The 21691-nt window shown below is 40.4% G+C and overlaps 1 protein-coding gene across 1 annotated transcript in view; it reads right to left on the bottom strand.

Moving 5' to 3' along the window:
• The window catches only part of LOC117362997 (WD repeat-containing protein on Y chromosome-like), an 88415-nt gene that overhangs the window by 16970 nt on the left and 49754 nt on the right, over window positions 1-21691 (bottom strand). Inside the window, exons 11-20 of the mRNA XM_033950115.1 lie at window positions 16542-16659; window positions 13094-13163; window positions 11846-12086; window positions 10846-10951; window positions 6887-7038; window positions 5026-5128; window positions 4356-4462; window positions 3889-3968; window positions 3722-3776; window positions 1234-1279 (exon numbers count right to left, since the gene is read on the bottom strand). Of these exons, the coding sequence (XP_033806006.1) occupies window positions 1234-1279; window positions 3722-3776; window positions 3889-3968; window positions 4356-4462; window positions 5026-5128; window positions 6887-7038; window positions 10846-10951; window positions 11846-12086; window positions 13094-13163; window positions 16542-16659 (1078 nt within the window). The remainder of the gene's footprint in view (window positions 1-1233; window positions 1280-3721; window positions 3777-3888; window positions 3969-4355; window positions 4463-5025; window positions 5129-6886; window positions 7039-10845; window positions 10952-11845; window positions 12087-13093; window positions 13164-16541; window positions 16660-21691) is intronic.

The raw sequence follows: 21691 nt of genomic DNA, 5'->3' as shown, positions 1-21691 counted from the left end.
TGAGAGTTTATTCAGTACAGTTTAATTAATTTTTGAATAAATATAATTTTTTAATCTTTTTTTAAACTATAGGTACATCTCTCTATTAGTTTGAGAAAGAATTTGACAACTGGATACTTATCTCAACGTTGTCATAGTTAATTCATGTATTGCCTGTAAGTTGCCAAGAAGTTGCCAGTTGCCAAGAAGTTGCCGACGTGGCCAGCGTTTCGTGGACATAACACTCGGTCCACTGCTTCAGGGCCAGAGGCAGAAACATGCAGGCATTGTTCCATTGAAAGCTGCCAAAAGCTCGCAAACAGGGGAAATATGGCACCAGCAATGCTATTAATCCTTGTATTAATAGCAACTTCTTGGCAACTGGCAACTTCTTGGCAACTTACAGGCAATACATGAATTAACTATGACAACGTTGAGATAAGTATCCAGTTGTCAAATTCTTTCTCAAACTAATAGAGAGATGTACCTATAGTTTAAAAAAAGATTAAAAAATTATATTTATTCAAAAATTAATTAAACTGTACTAAATAAACTCTCAGGTTTTTTGGCCAGTGATTGGAGCAAGGAGCAGCTATGCTGAAGTTTCAGTCTGTGATAGGACTGTGCGTAGGCTCCTATTCTGAGGCCTTTTCCTGAGTAGCTATAACTACTGCAGAATAGATTTTGAATACATACTCTCTGGAAGTGGTATTTGGTGTCATTTTTGTATATTGTGTTTTGAACCACTTCGGGTGAATATAGCTTGGAGTTTATATGTCTATCCCCACATCCTTTAGGACAAAGACAGCTGACCATTTTACTAGCTACCTTGGATTGACTCCATCCTGTTTATATCTTTTTGAAGGTGCAGTCTACAGAACTGTACATGGGGGTCTCACCAGAGACTTATTTGGAGACACTATCACCTCCTTTTTCCCTAAGCAACCAAGCATCCTAGCTTTTATTATCACCTTTTCTGTCTGTTTGGCAACCTTAACATCATCAGATATAATCACCCCCAAGGTTCATTCTTCTTTGTACACAGAAGTACTTTATTTTCTATTTTGCGCATATATGCTAGTATTTGTGCATGTTCCTGATGCCTAAGTCATGTTGCCTCCTATATATAATTACCTCCCAAAACCACTGCCCATGTAAACCCCTCATCTCTAATAGAGCTAAGATTTATACACATTAAAAATACATTAAAATAACCTTTCATCATCATTATAAATAAATTTTGTATGTACTCACAAAATAAATGTTTATTCGTCTGTCCCATCCAACAGCTATGATATACCTAAAATAATATTAGATGATTTATTTACCAAGGACCTATTTAATCTCCCATTTTAAAGAAAATACTACTGGTCTTTAATTTCACTGGTCTTTTCAAAACTATTATAAGGTGGAATGACTTGGTGGCTTCGCAGCCAGTGTATGGCTAGACCTAGGTTCAATCTCAGACTCCACCAGCTCCTGGGGCTGGGGATCAGATATATGCATTCACTATTGTACATTCGTTTTGTTAGAGAGCCTGAAAAGATTTTAGGGGGAGTCATTTGTCATTTCTGAAAAAGCAATTTTTATCAAATTTTAAATAAACTTGAAACTTGGCATTTAAGCGCCATTGGGTCTGCATCTAGGTGCCTATTTTATAAAGATAAGCAGACATCCTGTTATAGAATCAGGCCCAGAGTGAGGGGCAGGCGGGAAAAGCCAGATTCTATAAAGGATGCCTATGTTAGGCACTGCAAGGCACCCTAATCGTGACCATCTAGCGATACCTAACTTTGGGATCTGCATGCAATTTTTTTTTTTAATTGGCTTAATCAACTTTATGCTTATTTCTGCTGGTTTAATTTTTAAACTAGTGTCAAGTACAGGCAGTCCCTGGGTTAAGAACAGGTTCTGTTTTTTTGACTCATTCTTAAGTTGAGTTTGTATGTAACTCAGATCCTTGTATTCTTCCCACCTCCTTGAGGCCCCTCGTGCATCGCTTTCCAACCATCCCACTGTTCCCTCTCCACCACCAATTCCAACATTACTCTCTCATCTCTCTCTCTTCCCCATGCATCTCTACCTCACTCCTCTCCCATCACCATGTCCAATGCGGAATCCACCGTTCTAGGGTTTAAGGGTAAGTTAGATGTACACCTCCTTATGAGGGGCTTAAGGTGACACAGGTAAGGGTAAGCTAGATGTGCATCTCTTATGAGAAGCTTGGAGTGATATGGGGACTAATACTATGCCAGGGTACACCTGGCAGGGCCTCCGTGTGTGCGGATCATCAGACTTGATGGACCTAGGGTCTGTTCCGGCGATGGCACTTCTTATGTTCTTATGGAACTTGATTGTGCTGGTTTTCAGCCAATCAAAACAAAATTTAAATTACCACTTAAGAGTTCAGCACTGAACTCTCGGGCCACAGAAACAGAGGTGCCCTCCAACGCCTAACAATGCCTATCTGAAAAGTAAGCATGGTTAGGAGCAGAGAATAGGCATCTGATTTTAGGCACCAGTACATTAGGCCCGGTATAGGGTTACCAGACGTCTGGATTTCCCCGGCCACGTCTTCCTTTTGAGGATGGCTTTTCAAAACCCGGCACTTTGTCCAGGTTTTTGAAAAGCTTCTGGCGACGAGCAACATCGGCGCGGCATTCTTGCTTGCGTGGATGCAATGCGGTGATGTCACACCAGCGCATGCGCGAATGCCGGCCAACGTCGCTCGTTGCTCATGCAGGTCAAGGGGGCGGGGCTGGTGGTGGAACAGGGTGAGCCTGGGGGCGTGGCCATGGATCCGGATTTTCCTTTTGGAAAATCTGGTAACCTCAGCCTGGTATAACCTGGGCAATATATAAGTGCCTACTTCTAGGATGACTAGGGACACCTAAGCAGAACTAGGTGCCTAGAGGTTGACTGACAACCGTGCTGAGCAGCACCTACAGCAGGGGTAGGGAACTCCGGTCCTCGAGAGCTGTATTCCAGTCGGGTTTTCAGGATTTCCCCAATGAATATGCATTGAAAGCAGTGCATGCAAATAGATCTCATGCACATTCATTGGGGAAATCCTGAAAACCTGACTGGAATACGGCTCTCGAGGACCGGAGTTCCCTACCCCTGGCCTACAGTGTAGGTGTGCTTAGGCATCATTTATAGAATCTGGCACAAAGAGAATACTGAATGACACTTTCTTATGAAAGACTCTCATGAGCAAGATGCACGGCTGTGCTTTCCGTACAAATAGGAACCTTTAACCCACTGCAAAATAAGAGCAGGAACCACTGTTTTAGTAGCCTTCTTGCTAAGATAGCAAATTCAGACTGAGCCCTCCAGGGACAGGAGGTGGTCTATAAGAAATGAAAATAAATAAAAGCAGTGCTTGTGTCACAGGAAAACCAGTTTCAGCTCTCCTGTCTGATAGAAGGGGCTAGATCTAGATTCTGTTTGTCTGTTTAATTAGATTGTAAGCTCTATTGAGCAGGGACTGTCTCTTGAATGTTTTTAATGTACAGCGCTGTGTATGTCTAGCAGAGCTATAGAAATGATAAGTAGTAAGGCTCTGAGGGTTGTTTTAGGTCTTTGTACCATCTGCAGCACCTTGCTTAGGGGAGAAATTGTAAGTGAGATTACTGCAAAAAAATAAAATTTAACATAAAAAAGAAATCCAGAGCAAAAGCACCACAAAGTTTTATAGTTGCCCAGCACTAAATTGTTTCCAAATAACAAAAAAATGTCTTACCTGTTTTTGTTCACTTCTGCATAGGTACAATCACATATTTCACTGCGATTATTTTCTTGAGGGGAAAAATAAGAGTAAAGATTTATGTTAATTAGTCTAAGTTATATTTGCTGTTTCATTATTTTATTTAAAAATATTAACTTACTGGCAAATATTCAGTTATTCACCTCGTCTCAAAGTGCGCAAACAATGCCCGTTGTTATAATTCCATATTTTCAAACAGCCGTCTCTTCCTCCACTGACCAGCCTAAGGTATGGTTGAAATTAGATATATGTTAAATGAATGCAAATATCAAATGTTCCACTCCTTTGTACTTCAGGTTCCAGCTCAAACTGAAACAGGACTGGGATCTTACACCATGAGCAGACCTAGGCCAGTCCTTGTAATAGTAGTCCTTGGTCGAAAGCCATGTATCAGGGCTCCTTCCAGAACACTGTGATCATGGGTTTTAAATCCAGCCACTAGGTGTCACTCACTGGACATAGACTGCTGCATTACCAGCATATCAAATCCCAGAAGACCTGGGATGTGAGAGACCTAACTTAGGGTCAAACCAGTATCTTCTGCACAGCACTGTCACAGTCCCCAGAAAGTTTATTTTAAGCTTGCACCAATGCAGGAACATGCTTATACCTTCTCCCACTGAGATCAAAGGTGAGACAAGTTATGCCAGTATCTTCATGAGCGCCACTGAATTCAGACACCTGCTTCCCTGTTTCAAAGTCCCACACTTTAACTACCTTTCAATTAAAAAAAAAAAGTGAAAAGAATCAGTTTTACAGGAATATCAGAAGAAGCTAGAAAGAGAATCTAAAAGCAACCTTCCATATAGCTTCATGACAAGATTTGCAAACTTTGAAAAAAAAAAAAAAGTGTACAAATTAATCCATGAACCTGCTAAGGATCTTGTAAGCTGGTTGAATTAGTTTGCCAACATTTTTTCTTACAGAATACTTAAGCTGAACTTCTGCCTTGATTTTGCTGCATGTGTAGGATTTTCCTTAAATCACCTGGAAAGAAATCCCACAAATTTTCATTGCAGATCTGGGGGGGGGGGGGGTGGAAGCTTCAAAATGGCATTGACCTCGGATCAGGCTTGAATTAGTCACAGCTCTCTTCAGGTGACTGGCATATGTATATTCATGCTACACTGCCACATTATTCATTTTTCTCCCAGCTATGCAAAATGCTTAAGTACCTGAATAAATTCATGTAAACCGTTCTGAGCTCACTTGGGAGAACAGTATAGAAAACTAAATGAATGAATAAAATAAATAAATAGATGTGTTTCAATTATACTTACAGAGCCTTCAGAGCAGCTCACCACCTGTCTGAACACTTTGTTGTACTTGCAGCACAGAACTGGCTCCTTGTGAGATATCTCCAGATAGGGGAGAGGGGGAATCCTGATTGAGTACAGAAATAAAATGACACAAATCAGTTCAGAAAACCGACCTTGTGGTATGTTCCAACATGCTGCGGAGGTCAGGCCTTGCCGTTTAGGAAGACGGCAGCACCAGAGCAGGAACAAATGAGGACTATTCCTGCCTCTTAATGAAAGCCAACTTTTTGGGTTAGTGTGGACTCATGGAGGTGGGAAGGGGGTGCTGGACCCAGGCAATTACGATTTAAAAGGCTCCAGCTTTAAGTTTGTTGAGATCTGAGGGCCCATATTTGATCTCCAAGCTTCAGAACAGGTCTATAGTAGCAGAGGAAACTTTTGGCTCAATAGACTGCCCCCAACTCTGAGTAATGTCACTATTTTTTTTAATGTGCATTTTGTAAGATTACTGTCTCTTTCGTATGTGCCACAAAATACACATTTTCTCATGGTCTATACATATTTATCAAAAAGCTCCACATTCAGTGAGCCTTTTATAAAATACACTATCAGTTGTGAATATCCCTAATTTGGATATTCCTAATTAGGACCAGCTTAATCATTAGACAATTTAGGTAGCTGCTTAGAGTGCACTCAAAGAAGAAAATTCCTTCCAGCATGTGCCTTTACTCATAAGGATGATGAGTAGTTTTCAAATAGCTCCTTTATTAGGATAAATAACGTAACATGAAAACTCACTTCTATACCGCAATACCGTTAAGTTCCATGCAGTTTACAAAAGAAAAAAGTGAGTACAGTAAATGGAATACTTCAATTACCCAAAAGATCTAGTATACAGATACGTTTCTAAAAGTCGCTTGAATTGTCGATGTGTTGGAAGACATAGACAATTCAAATCCTTGCCCCAAAATGGCACTTGATAAGACAGAAGGCGTGATGATATCTTTTAAATTTACAACCTTTAACAGATGGAAAAGTGAATAGAACTTGTGAATGTCTGAAATGTTTTAGAAACATAGAATAGAATATGACGGTAGAAAAGGGCCACTGGCCCAACAAGTCTGCCCACTCTAAGGACGCTCCCCCCTAAGCACTTCCACAAAGTGAACCCACATGCTTATCCCATTTTTTCTTAAAATCTAGCACGTTGACCTAGCAAATGTGAATGAATCCAGGAAATAGTTGGGTGTGAGGCCTGCTAACACATTAAAGCAAATGCAACCAAACCACTTGTACAAACCTATATAAAATATATCATATATATATATACCTTCTTACACACATATAAATATATTCATATTTAGTATCGTGTACTGTGTTCATATTACACTTCTCCCTCCGTATTCACGGTTTCAGCATTTGCGGTTTCGATTATTCACGGTTTTTAGCTTGCTGGCTCCTCCCCCCAAATTACATCAGTTTGCATAGAGAAATCGCTGATTCCAAGCGTTTACAGAGAAAATCGCTGATTCCCAGCACTTTGTTCACCGTGTTTTGCCTCTCCTTCAGAAACAGGCCAGGTCTCCCACCATGTTATTCGCGGTTTCACCATATTCACGATGGTTTTTAATAGAAAACAGCAAATAACATATAAAAAAAAGCTATTTGCGGTTTTTCAGTATTTGCAGTTCTGTTAAACCCCTATCACAGTGAATACGGAGGGAGAAGTGTACTCCTATTTCAATTCCGTGCTTAGTGTCTGTATTATGATTAATACAGGTGATTTGTGGCAGTGCTTTTTCATTCTAGCAAGTGGATTTTCCTCTCAAAAGGCGTATTACCAATTCAGTGAAACAGGATTCTGCCGCAGTCATGTCCTTACCTCAGCCTGAGCTGAAGGAGAGCAATTGAATCAGTGGTAACACACAATGCTCGGAGGCCAGGCACAAAATGGCAGGCAGTAAGCTCCCCCCTGATTCCGCTTAATTTTGGACAGATGGTAAGCAAGCAACTGTGGTCTTGAAGATCCCAAACCTACTTCAGAAAACAGGGGAAATGATATGTGAGATATAGAACAGATACGTCCAACTCAGCATGTGCAAAATTCCAGTAGTACGAAAACGGATTTAGAAAACGGATCTAGAGCCTGTTCACTAATACAGGCAGGCAGGCATGTGTATTTGCTGGCATAAGCAGTGGGAGTTGCAATTTTACAAAGATACATATTGAAAAACTGACAGAGAAGTTCGACAGCTTACTATTCTTTTCTTGGGCATTTATAAACTGCTAAATCCCTAAGTAGGTCCAAAGTGGTGTACAAATACAGTATAAGATAAATAACACAATTAGTACACAAGTGTCAATTTAAATAAAATTCAGATGTACATCAGACATCTCTGAAACAAATTAGTTTTTAAAGGTTTCTAAACAGCAAATAAGATGGCTTCTGCTTTATAGGACAATGGAAGATTACTCCATACCAAAACAGCTTGAAAAAAGACGGAACCTCTAGAATTTTCTTAAACATATGTAATTAAAAGCAGGAAAACTAATCTAATGAGCCTATGTATCATGAAATGATGATCAAAACATGTCTCTAAATCAAACATAGCAAATAACTTCAGGGCAAAAGCACACCCAAATATTGTTGTCAACATACAATTAAACCATTCAGATTTCATCCAGGTTACATCAAAATATAATGAATGGGAGGAAAAGATCTCAGCGGGGGCACCAATATGGGTTGTTATACTTCAACTCACCATAGGTATATAAAGCACCCCCATCAGAAATCAGGAAAAACCTCCCATTATAGCTACAGTTGCCAAGCCAAAATCAAATATTCAAATATTAACAAAAAAAAATAATAGCACTTAGCTTAGCAGTGAAGCATTCCAATGGTTGAAAATCCACATATCGAATGTAAATAACTTCTACGCAAAATATATTTAAGCTCAACAAAGCCTGTAGTGAAACAGAAGCTCCACTGAGCTTAAATGCATCTTGCCTGGTTAGTGTAACTGAACCATCTGAATTATATTAGTCTAATTGTGGCAAAATTAAACTTTTAACTTACAAGTGTAAATTATACATGCATGCTTACCATTCTGAAAATCTACACATTTGCTAATTAACAATAGAGATTAAAATCATTATTTATGTTCGTTTAGTTGCAAGAAATAATCAGTGAGGATCAGGGGGTGAATTCCCTTGATCCATTCTGTAAAGGGCTGCCTCAAATAAGAACCTTTTACAAACCTACATATGAAAGGTTTCAGTTTAAATTCCCATGGCTGATATCCTGAAACATACAGATGCATTCCTTTTCTGAAATGGGGAATACACATGTAGATTTTTGCTCCACCCAAGCCCTGCTCAAACCACACCTCTTTGCATTCTACATATAATGCAGTAATACAAGTGTAATGACCAGCTTTCTATGCAATATACAGCACATATTGTAGAGCTTCTAGATTAGAATAAGGACCAAAGTATTCTACACTTTTGCAATACTAAAATCCAGATTTAAGGAACTAGCTAAAAGTCCCTCAACACTTTCTATGCATTTTCTTTCTTTGCCAAAACAAAAGAACGATCCAACAAATCTGCAGTGAAGGGTCAAACAACGAAAACAAGGGAGAAAACTGCAGATGTGAAGTACAAGGCACAAGATCTTTATTGGAGAAAATACAATGTAGCAATCCAAATAATGGTTCTCATATGTGAAGAGACAGGACCCAACATGGTCCGTATTTCAGAAAACGCTCCTTTCTCAGGGGTCCTAAGGAGAAATTGTAATAGAATGAAATGTGGAATGTAATATAGGTGCAGATTGAGTGCACACTGAAAGGTGAGTGTGAAGATAAATGGATTATCATGCATAGTAGTAAGTTTGCAAAATATTTGATTTACACCAAAACAATGCCTTAGGGGTCCTTTTTAGCAAGCTGTGGTATAAAGTGGCCTTAGAGAAGTCTTATGTAGGTTTTCCCCATGCTAAGGCTATTTTTACTGCAGTAGTAAAATGGACAATTTTTCATTTTCTGTATTAATGGCCATGTGCTAATGGGCAGTTTCTGTTTTGAGAGAAGGTTATTCTCCTGAAGCAGCATTCTGCGACTCAAGGTCTTACAAGGACTTTTGTTGAGAGCTTTGAAAAAGGTTTTGGATGATAAATGTGCATTGTGGGTTGCAAGCCTTGGATTATAATCATTGTTTGGTCAGAAGATATGTTGATAGATGATCATCGGTGGAGTGAGAAAATAGTAGCACACCTTGTAAGTGACTGCCTTGAGATAAGCACTTGTGATTCTGCTGCGATAACCTTTGATTCTTGGACACTGTACCAAGTGATCTTTATTTGCAGTAGTTTAATTTAGCCTAGTTTTTTGGCTAGAGATTTTTTTTCTGCCTTATTAGTAGGGAGGTTTTTTATCTCTCTGGCTCATTTCCGGAGCGGGCCTATAATTGGAAAAAGAACTCTTTAAAGGGGCTGTTTGTGCCTGGGGTTTCTATTCATTTGGGATTTTGAGGCCTATTTAGTAATAAAGTGTAATGCTTGATTACTGGGCACAAGTGTAATGCTTGATTACTTGGTTTGGTAATACTGTGTTTCCCTAAAAATAAGACCTACCCCAAAAATAAGCCCTAGCAGGATTTTCAGGGCAGGTCTTAATATAAGCCCCACCCCAAAAATAAGCCCTAGTTCCAGGATTCGCCAGCAGTTTCCCTTCCCTCCCTCCCATCCCTTGTGCAGCAGAACCCTTGCGTGAGCAATGCCCCTCCCCCCGAGCATTCGCCCCTGCCATACAGCTGAACCCCCATCCTTCCCTCCCTCCCATCCGAACCCCGCCAACCGCGAGTGAGCCCTACATACCTCCCTAAGCAGTGTCAGGCCGGCAACACTCTAAACATGCTGCTTCGACCTTGTCTGCCTATGAATTCACTCTATCGCGTTACTGATGACATCATCAAAACAATAGTTAAAGATTCTGCCATAGTACCTGTAATGCAACCTTTAGTTAGTTGTGCCTGATATAAATTTAACAGATGAGGTAGTAGGGAATTTTGAAATGATTTGTAAAACTCTACAGTGAATCCATCACCACCTGGAGCGGATCCAACTCTAAGGGACTTCAGTGCTGTTTGTAACTCTTTCATTGATATAGGTGCATCTAGAGTCCCTTTTATATGCTCGTGAATTTTAGGCCCCTTAATTAATTTCAAGAACTCTAATCCCTCAAGTTCTTTATTTGAATAAAGCTCAGAAGAATATAAGGCTTTATAGTATTTCAAGAATTGTTTTAAGATATTTCCAATTCGAGAATGAGGTTCCCCCATCTCATCTTTAACAGCCACAATTTTTACTTTTCTTTTTTTTTTTTTTGCTTTATGAAAATTAGCTAATAATCTTCCCGCTTTATTCGAGTTTCCATAATATAAAGCCTGCTGAGAAAACAACTCTTTCCTAGCCATTTGTGATGCAATTTCATTATATTTATACTTAGCTTTTAAGAGGGCCTGCAAAATATTTTGTTCCCATTTCAATGTCAATTGAGACTGTGTTGATTTAATATACTACTTCTAAGCTTCTTGAATAGCCTGCTTGAGTGGTTGTATCAACTGTAAACATCTAAGGTCAGTTCTGTGAACACCTTAGAATTACGCATTGCAGTAGTCTAGATTTTTCTATGAAATGGTTTTAGAATTTCTCTTTATGTTTTGGCAAATACATAATAAAACATATATGAGATATCTGTAAAATCAGATCAAAGGAAAATAGCATGATTACTGGACATACTACCCTTAATGTACATCTGCTACAAGGAAGTATAAACTGACCTTAACTGTGTTGTCTGTAGACACTGAAAATATTTTCTGATCCTCAGCAGATATTTCCACATAAAACAATGGAGCAGTATGACCTCTCAGCACCCCCGTAGGTCTTCTGAAAAGGTTAGCCAGAAAAGAACACTGTAAGTATTAATTGATCAGACTCAAAAGAATCTACCATCCCTAAACTTTGTCCAGTACAATATCAACTCTTCTGTAATGAGCAGCGATCTGTGGAGTGAGACAGAGGGGACTCTGCTTTACAACTGATGCAGAAAAACACTGAATCACCCTGAGGAACAGGGAAACCAAGAGCTGAGGTTCTGCTCTTGCCTCTTATCTAAGGGACAATTTTAAAACTGAGCCAAGATAAAGTGGGATGGGTCAATAGATTTCCAAAAGAAAGGAGACGATCAATATAATCGTGCAAAGATTAAGTTTATTCAGTCTGTCCACAAAGGTATAAAACCCAACACAGTACTGTGTTTCGGCGTACAATATGCATGCTTCAGAGGTCACATACACACTGAGCAATGAGCAATAACTACTTTGGTCTACAAAGCCTTCGTCTTATGAGTGTTGGTGACTTCTTTTATGTAGTTTTCCTCGCTCAGTGTCGAAGATAAAAAGGTACGGGGAAGGGGCAGGTGTGCATGGCAAGGGGGCGGGAGAGGTGCACCTAAAGTGATATGGAAAATGCCATTGAAACATCCCCATGTTGTTTCAAAAGAATGAACATCCTTAATGATTTCTAAGGTTTGGACAAGTTCCTGGAGGAAAAGTCCATAGTTTGTTATTGAGAAAGACATGGGGGAAGCCACTGCTTTCCCTGTATCAGTAGCATGGAATATTGCTACTCTTTGGGTTTTGGCCAGGTACTAGTGACCTGGATTGGCCACCATGAGAACGAGCTACTGGGCCTGATGGACTATTGGTCTGACCCAGTAAGGCTATTCTTATGTTCTTACTATATCCAAATAGCAATCTCTAGTTCACTGGAATTAATTACCCTGGGACATAAAGGTTCCACATTCGAACTATTCTGTCCACTCCACCAGTCACAATGAGACTGTTCTTCTTACAGAATGCAAATGTTTTCACGCCTTTGAAGACTTGAAACACGGTCTGATTTCCCTCTGGTCTCCTCTGCGGAGCTCCGAGTGTCTGCCCTCTTCTTGCCTTTGATTCTTTCCTGTAGTCCTTTATGTCTCTCATCTGCTGTTCCACATCGGTGGTCCCAATAGTACACCCTGATAAATGAACACACTGCATTTAATACGGCTGTCCAACTATAACCCTCTGAAAATGCTTGTGCTTTTTGTAACATTGCTGTAGTGAGTTTTCCTTTAAGACAGAAGGGCATAGAACGTGCTCAGTTTGATGATGCTGATTTATAGCACTATCATTAAAAGCCAATAATCATTATGGAACAAACAAAGTAATTTTCAAGATATTTTTTCAGAATATTACTAATAGAAGGAACTTCATATTAAAAAATGGACAAAATTCAGGCAATTGTAGTTGCCAATTTTGGCTCCGGTCTGATATTCAACAGGCAGTAGTGAGTGTTTTGCTTACTGCCGATGAAGTTATTCCCAGAAACTCAAAGCCGAACCCTGTCCTGGCTTTGGTTTTGAATATCCAGGTTTTTTTGAGCCAGGAATTAAGCGGCCTTGGATTAGCGCACTACAATAGGGCAGACTTTTATGCAGTCCCTTTTATGCACCAAACCTGGTCACTTAAGTGCTGACTCCACCCCCAGAATGCCCTCAACATAGCCAGCTTTGAGTTTAGGTCTAATTGCGAACTTCAGCAGCTGTTAATTGCTGATAAAAAATTAGTGGTTAGCCCCGACTAAGGGCTCCTTTTACTAAACTGTGGTAGAGCTTTTTACCGTGGGCTGGCAAGGTCAATGCTCTGATGCTCATTCAATTCCTACAACCATCAGAGCATTTACCTTGCCGGCCTGCAGTAAAAAGCTCTATCAGCTATTTATGCAGTCCTGTTTATGTGCTAAACATGGCCGGTTAGCTCTGAATACTAGGAGCTAGCTGGACTCTGACTCAAAATGTACACAAAGTAACCGGCTTCCACTTCCAGGTAAATGCAACTGAAAATGACCTGACAGCCACATATAAGCAAGTTAAACTGATCAGCGGCCATTCCTGGCTGGTTAACTTGCTTTAAATATCGGCCGGTGTGTGTTTAACCTTTGCAGTCAGACTAGGCAATCACTGAGACTATGTAAAATTGTTACCTATCACCAAGGCTGTAGGCTCATGGTTTGAAGCAGAGATGATGGCTCTAATGGAACTGTAGTACTTCAGCTAGGAAAGAAAACAATCACAGAGATAATGATGAATGATAACAGGAATAAATTAGAGGATCATTTTCATTAAAAAATAAATATAACATCTCTCTAGCCTTCATTCTGATCCCGTGCACAAATCTTTAGGAAACAGGACAATGATATAATAATAGGAAGACAGATGGGCATTTTTGATAGGATGTCTAAGTCTGACCTTGGACGTTTCCTGCAAGACAAAACATCCATTTTTGAAACCACTAGACGTCCAATTTTTTTAAAAATGTTTTTTAAGTGACCTATTTGGACATCTTAGCTGTCAGGATGTACATTAGGAAACTTTGTTCACCATTTTCGACCACAAAAACATTCAAAATGTCCAGATCCAGACCATTTGGAAATGGACCAGCATTGTAATGGATTGGCCACACAGACATGCCAACAGAGTAGTGGGGCACCTTAGAGGGCATTGCTGTGAACGTCACATAAAGAGTGCTAGATGTGCATCTCACCATAACCCCTTATAATTTATGGCGAGCCCTCCAAAATTCCCCCAAAACCTACTATATCCACCTGTCTACCATCCCAATAGGTAGAACACACAAAGCCACTGGATGGGCCTGCTGTGACATCTTCAGACCTGAAAAACAGAGGCAATAGACCAGGCTTCCCCAAAGAAACAAGACACGTCCACAAAGAACACCAGGTGGAGCCAGTTCCTGGACACAGCAGTTAAAAGTTTTTGGCTGCAGGTGACACCTATATGGCAGTATAGTAAGGTTTTGGTGGGTTCACACGTATCACCATAAATGTAGTGGTTAGAGTGGCTTATGGGCCTGGGTCCTCCTCTCTATGGTTCCCTAGCCCACCCAACAGACTACTTACTAGGACTGCTCTACTAGGTTTTTCCATACCAGATACTGCTGTTCTAGCCATAGGTATATACTGAGGAAATGTGGTGGGATCATTACTTAATCCCTCCAGTAGTCATCTGGTCAGTTTGGGTACCTTTTGGCACTTAGATGCTTTTAAAATAGGTTTAGCTTCAGACATCTAAGTTCCATCCTGTACGTCTTGGGAAATGTTTATCACTGCAAGACGCCCAGAACCCACCCCATAAAATGAGCCCCATATTGTGTAGGCCGTTTCTTCTAAACCTGCAGAATGCTGAGGTAATCTACAGTATACTGGTGAGACCATAGGCAAGCTGCAGATTACAGCTGAAATCTTTGAGCGATTTGCAGTTAGATATTGTTATCTGCAAGGCTCAGTTTTAGCAAGAGGAATTGAGGTCTAGGTAGGGTTACCATATGGCTCCATAAAAAGGAGGACGGATTGAGATATCTGGGTTTTACTTCCACTGAAAGCAACGGAAGTAAGGAAGACATATAGAGACATCTGGGTTTTGCTTTTGATGGAAGTAAAACATGGATATCTCAATCTGTCTTCCTTTTCTGGTGCCATATGGTATCTCAACCAAAAGGAACACCAACAAAATCCACAGGAAACAAAGGGGAAAAAAAGCAGTACTGTGGATATGAGGCACTTGATGTTAAAGATCATTGTAATAATTCTTTGCAAATGCTCCAAATGGTGCAAGTAATAGCAATCCATACAGCACATGTCAATGAATTGTGGTGCAGACCCAACACCACTCATCTGCCCTGAGTAAAGCATCTCCTGCTCTCTGCCAACAAAAAATGCTCTCAGCTCCCTTCTCTCTACCATGATTCTCCTGTTCTGCTGACAAAAAAAAGCTCTCTGCTCCCTGCTCTCTGCTGCAATTCTCCTGCTTGCTGCCCCACGCTCTCTGCCCCGACTCTTGCTGGCTGCCCCAATTCTCTCTCCTGCCCCGACTCTCTGCTCTGCCCCAATTCTCCGCCCTTCCCTGCAGTGTGATCCCGTTGTTTACACACGCTTTAAACCCGCAGGTTAAAACCACGGGCTCGCAAAAAGTAAAAAGCAGTCTATAGCCCTTTCACCTCTGCGTGCAAACACCCCCACTGAAGCCTAAACTTTGGGCAGCCGCTTCCTGCAGGCGTGGGAAATATAGCTCGCACTAATTCGGCAACACATTTTAGACATAAAAAATGAAGGAAATGCTTTAAATGAAGGAAATAATTTGAAAAGACACTAGCAAGTTTATAGTGCATAACATAAACAAATGCAAGGTGATGCATCTAGGAAAAAAAACCAAAGAACACGAGTATAAGATGTTGGGGGTGACATTAGCAAAATGCGAACAGGAAAGGGATTTGGGGGTACTGATTGACAGAACCCTAAAGACTTCAGCACAATGCACAGCGGCGACGAAGAAAGCAAACAGGATGTTGGGCATGATTAAGAAGGGGATCACGAGTAGATCGGAAGATGTAATAATGCCACTTTATAGAGCAATGGTCAGACCGCAATTGGAATACTGTGTCCAACACTGGTCTCCATACCTCAAGAAAGATATAATTCTACTGGAAAGAGTACAGAGGAGAGCCACGAAACTTGTCAAGGGATTGGAGAATTTGAGTTACAAAGAGCGCCTTAGGAAATTGGGATTGTTTACCCTCGAGCAGAGAAGACTGAGAGGGGATTTAATAGAGACTTTTAAAATAATAAAGGGATTTGATAAAATCGACCAAGAAGAAGCATTGCTAACTTTTTCGGATGTGACACGGACAAGAGGTCACAGACTGAAACTGAGTGGCAGCAGGTTCAGGACGAATGTTAGGAAGTTCATTTTTACACAGCGCGTGCTGGGAATTTGGAATGCTCTCCCGGAGGATGTTGTGACAGAGATTACTGTTCTGGGACTCAAACGCAAGTTGGATGCACACCTTCTTGCAAATCGTATTGAGGGCTATGGTATATCTGGGTCTCCAATCAGGAGTACCTAAATGGGCTGCCGCGTGTGCGGATCACCGGACTAGATGGACCTCGGTCTGATCCGGTGAGGGCTTTTCTTATGTTCTTATGTGATACAGTGTGGGGAGGATGAAGTCCAAGAACATGTTAAAAATACGTCTGTCTATTTCTGCCTTCCTGTGTTACAATTGTTGTTATCTGTTTCAATTGTTTGTAAATGGAGTTTAAGATGATTTGTATGTAATTTGTAAACTGCGTAATCAATATGCGGTTTATACAGTAAATGTTTAAATAAATAAATAATAAATAGAAAGCATACGGCCTCTTTTACAAAGCCGTGTTAGTGGCTGCCGCACGGCAACAGCCCCGAAGCCCTTTAAATCTCTATGGGCTTCGTGGCTGTTAGCACAGCACAGCCGCTAGTGCGGCTTTGTAAAAGAGACCAATAGTATCACCGAATATTGATCAATAGGGCACTTATCTGCAGAACAGCTGTCACTATATGGATAAGCACTTTTCAATATCCATCCCATAGTTTCCTTACCTGTACAACCCAATCTCCATGAACTTTCCAGCGAGCATAAGTTACATTTGGATAAATAGCAGCATTATCGATACTAATATTAGGCATGTTTCCATGTTTTGGCAATTTCTTCCATGTTCTGAAAATGAAGGTTAAAAGATCAAATAAGGAAGAAACAAACGGAAATGATTCCATTTTGATGTCATAGGTTGCGTACAGGCATAGTGACATTTTTCAAAATCTCTTACACTTCTCCCTCCGGATTCAAGGGGATAGGGGCAGAGCCGGACCGCGAATGGCGAAAAACCGCAAATATCCGGTTCTGACCCACCCCTGCCTCCCTCCCGCCTTCCCAGCCTTACCTGGTGGTCTAGCGGGTTTTCGGGGCAGGAGCGATCTTCCTACGCTCCTGCCCCATGCAGATCGCCATTAGGAAATGGCTGCTGTGAGTTCCCATAGTCTCTCGAGACTACAACGGGAACTCCCTACAGCTATTTCCTAATGGCGATCTGCACGGGGCAGGAGCGTAGGAAGATCGCTCCTGCCCCGAAAGCCCGCTAGACTACCAGGTAAGACCGGGATGCTGGGGGAAGACTTAAGGATGGGTTTTTTTTCCTTTTTTTTCCCCTCCCCAAAAAATCACGAATATGTGAAATCGCGATTACTGAAACCGCAAATGGGGAGGGGGAAGTGTATTTGTTTTCACAAACCTTTCCCTATGCAACACCTTCAAAGAGATCATTTCTAAAACTGTGAAAAATGCTTTGATCGGGAAGCAGCAAAGCTAAAAATGTCTTTTCAAGGCTTCTAAACAAAAAGATTTGTGTGGTAGAGCACTTAAAAATGACAATTACAGAGAAAATAGTGCAAGTATTGCTAGAAATTGTTTCCACTAAAAAAAATTAAAAAAAGAAGAATGAACGAGAATATTTTAAAAAAATCCTTGGCTTGATATTTGAAGGAGTTTAATTGAGCAGGAATGGCTCTTGTCTGGTTAAACCCTGCAGAGCTAGTCAGCTGCTACTCTTTAGGAGCACTTAACTGGGTAAAATAGCCAAATCACTGTTCCGTCTAAGCCACTGTCTCTCAAACTGTGTGCCCCGGCACAAAGTTGTGCCCCAAAGAAATTCCGGGTGTGCCTCAAGAGATTCCAGAATTTATTTTTTTTAATTCCCTTCATACACTAGAGTAGATGACATGTACGTCATGTACGTAAGAGTCTGCCAATGTTATGAGCGTCTGCGTGCATAAGGCAAGCATCATTCCACGACGTGGTTGGTCCTTGAAAACTAATGGCAAGCCTTTTTTTTTTTTTTTTTTTTTAATGCAGTAGTTATCCTAACTTGAGCAACAAAGCAGTCAAAGTTTTGTTACCATTTAGTTCTTCTTATCTTTGAGAACCTGGGTTTTCAGCTCTGACAGAAATTACATTGAAAAAAAGAAAACGACTGCAGAGGGTAGATGATGAAAATGTGTGTTTGCTTGTTGACTATCAAGCCGCGTTTTGAGTTAATTTGCACTCAAAAACAAGCACATCCCTTGGATTGATTAGCAATTCTATCTATTTTAGTTTCACCTTTGTTACAATTACTCGTACATAGCTTAAAGAACTTTAAATAAATAACACTCAAATCAACCCCTCCCCCCTTTTACAAAACCGCGTAAGAGGTTTTTAGGACCAGCTGGTGCACTTAATGCTCTGTGCTACTCCTATGCTCATAGGAACTCTATGACTGTCAGAGCAGCACAGAACATTGAGAGCACCGGCCAGCACTAAAAACTTCTTGCATAGTTTTGTAAAAAAATTGGGGGGGGGGGGGGGTAATTTTTTGTTGGTTTTGCAATTTTATGATTTCAATTATAATGTGCTGCAAAAAAACATTTGCTCTGTTTAGTGTGCCAGAGCTAAAAAAAACGGTTGAGAGATACTGTTCTAAAGCTAAGCAGTGGTCTGCCACCTACAGTTCTGCCAATGGGTGGTGCTGTTTCAATATCCCATTTTCAAGCTCTGTAGGACTCCTGAGACCCTATTTGCCTCTAGTGAGTGGAAACAATAATAAAGCACTACCCCTTACTGGCAGTAAAGCAGTTGGAGGTCTTCTGCTCAGCTTAGAAGGAACAGTGCATCAAATATCTCTGCTAACGAGCCATTTCCTAACCAACTTGGTTAGGCATGGTCCAGGGGCGGGTTTGGGCAAACCACAATTTAGCTGGTTAGCGGTCCATTAACTGGCTAAGTTAGTGCATAACTAGGCACTGGTCTGAATATTGGGTCAGCGCACATACCCGGATATTCAATGCCAGGAACTGCACATGCCCCAGCATTGAATATTTGGGATTAGTTTAGCCCCCCCTCCCCCGGCTGTGTACAGATTACAAGCCGTTTACTGAACTACCACTGCAGCCTCAACATCGGCTCTCCCTGGGTAAAAGTTCCAAGTTAAATGCAGCTGTATAAAAATGAATATGTCAATGTGTTTTTGTTGATTTCTTCCAGTATGACAAGATGGATGGTCCGTGTATCGGCATAAAAAGCTTTCCTCAAGGGTCCATATGAAAGCACCAATGATAAAAGCAAGTATTGGATAAATTAAAAAAAACAAATTGCAAACGGCAAAATATTTGACACTGAATGCAGGTTGTACATTTATCCAATACTTACTTTTATCATCGGTGCTTTCATATGGACCCTTGAGGAAGGCTTTTATGCCAAAACATGGACCGTTTCGGGGTCCATATTGCACCTGCTTGTATGGAATAAAGTGTTATCAATGGTGGATTATATTTCTAATAAATCATCTGACCAAGAACAATGTCTTTTCTTGTTTTGGACTCCCATTTGTTTCACTGTGGAACCACTGTGCATTTTTCTTTTGACTACATCTATATCAGACAGGATTTTGTAGGCACCACGCTACAGAAACTTTTTTAGGTTAATTTACACACAATTCTTGAGCAATATGGGGTAATGATCCTCATATCATTAGGCCTATCCTCTGCCTTCAGTTTCATAGACCACTCTCTCTTACTTGATAGATTACATAACATTGGCATTTCAGGTATGGCACTAGATTGTTTCTAGATTGTTTCTAGATATGGCTCTTATCTACAAGGCTCTATAAAGTACTCTGGAATAATATGCTATCTGATTCATATGCCTATTCCTGTGGCGTACCACAGGGTTCTATATTGGTGCCAACTTTATTCCGTGTACCAGAAAACAAATTGATATCAAGTCAAATTGATTAACCAGACCTCAAATACCCAAGGCACTACTTGGTAATTTTCATGCCCTTGCTGGGGTGGTAATTCATCATTGGTCTTGGTAAAGTGACATGTAGTCAAATCTTTTTAATTTGATAACATTTAATAAATATAAAGTGCATTTAGTGCTTAAGGTGCTAAAGAAAGGAAGGCACTTATCTTTTGTGCCTTCCTTTCTTTAGCACCTTAAGCACTAATGATGAATTACCACCCCAGCAAGGGCACGAAAATTACCAAGAAGTGCCTTGGGTATTTGAGGTCTGGTTAATCAATTTGACTTGATATCAATTTGTTCTCTGGTTCACGCAATTATTATTTGTTTGAACGAATTGCTGTTTTCTTCTATTTAAGTCGATTTGCCAACTTTATTCAACATCTTGGACAGTATTGATCAATTGCAATGATTTACATCGTTCATCTATGCAGGCAGAGGGGCTTTTTCGATTGGATGTCTAAGTCTGACTGGATGTTTTGAGAAAAATGTCAATTTTTTAACCCACAAGACGTCTATCTTTTTTTTTTTTTTTTTTACAAATATGGTCCAGCTCAACATCTAATTTGTTTTGCCATTATCGAAAAAAGGTCCAAATTAAAAATGTCCAAAACAAGCCATTTGCATAGAGGAGGGGGGCCAGCATTTTTAATGGACTGGCCACACTGACATGCCAACAGAGCAGGGGGTACCCTAGGGAGCACTGCTGTGAACTTCACATTAAGGATGCCAGGTACACATCTCATCATAACTATAACACCTGTACATTATGTGGTGAGCATTCCAAAACTCCCCCAAAATCTGCTGTACCCATCTGTCTACCAACCCAATAGCCCTTATGCCTGCTGGTGTCACCTATATGGCAGCACAGTGGATTTTTGGTGGCCTCATACTTTCTAATAGAAGTGTACTAATTAGGATGGCACAAGGGCCTGGATCCCCTTCTCTGCAGTCCACTGCACAGCTCACCAGGCTACTCCAGAGACCTGTTTGCAGCTTTACTAGGACTGGTCATGGTATCTGCAGCTATCATAGAGACAGACACATACTATATCTTGCAGATATTTGGGGGACGGGAGGGGGTTCAGTGACATGGGGGAGTGTGTAGGGGTCATATTTTCATTCCTTCAGTTGTCATCTGGTCAGCTTAGGTATCTTTTTGGCCCTTATTCATTTTAAAAACAGGTCTAGCCCAAAATGTTTAAATTGCGCTCTGGAAATTTTGTAAAATGTTTGATTATTGTTGTAAAATGTCCAAGTGCCATGCCTGCCCTAATCCCACCCAAAACATACCTTAAACACGCCCCCTTAAGATTTAGATGCACTGGAAACTAAACAACCAGAAAGATGCCTAAAAAGTCAGTTTCAAAATGTCCACTTGGACATTTTGACTAGTAAGACATCCAAGTGCCAGTTTATGCCAGCTTTTGGACGTCTGTCTTTTTTTTAAAATGAGCCCCATGATGCCCAGCTGTTATATGTTTTGAAATAACCTCTGCTTCAATGAGTTAACATTTTAAAGAAAAAGGTTAGACACCATTACAAATTGGTTATATACCCATAAATTGAAATTGAATCTAGGAAATAATTAAAGCATTAATCCTTTCTTGAAATGCTGATGTGAAACTGCTAGCAATATTTATTGTTGCTGACACTAGCATACAAGTTGTATATTCTTCTTAACTCGTTTAGAGTTATTTTTGATGATGTCTACTTTAACCGCATACCTCACTGGTTAAAAAGAACTGCTTCAGATTATTTAAAGTTCGTTTAATACAGCTCTGTTTTTGCACAAATGCACATTGCATACTTCTTCACTCATTTGTCTTGGACAATTAGACTATTGTAATGTCCTCTTTCAAAGTGTTCGTCAAGCTGATTTTAGAAAACTCCAACTCATTTAGAATATGGTGCT

The sequence above is a fragment of the Geotrypetes seraphini genome, chromosome 6 (genome assembly GCF_902459505.1).
Source record: "Geotrypetes seraphini chromosome 6, aGeoSer1.1, whole genome shotgun sequence".
Classification (NCBI taxonomy): domain Eukaryota; kingdom Metazoa; phylum Chordata; class Amphibia; order Gymnophiona; family Dermophiidae; genus Geotrypetes; species Geotrypetes seraphini.
The sequence above is the reverse complement of the archived record's forward strand: the minus strand, read 5'-3'. Positions and strand labels throughout refer to the sequence as shown.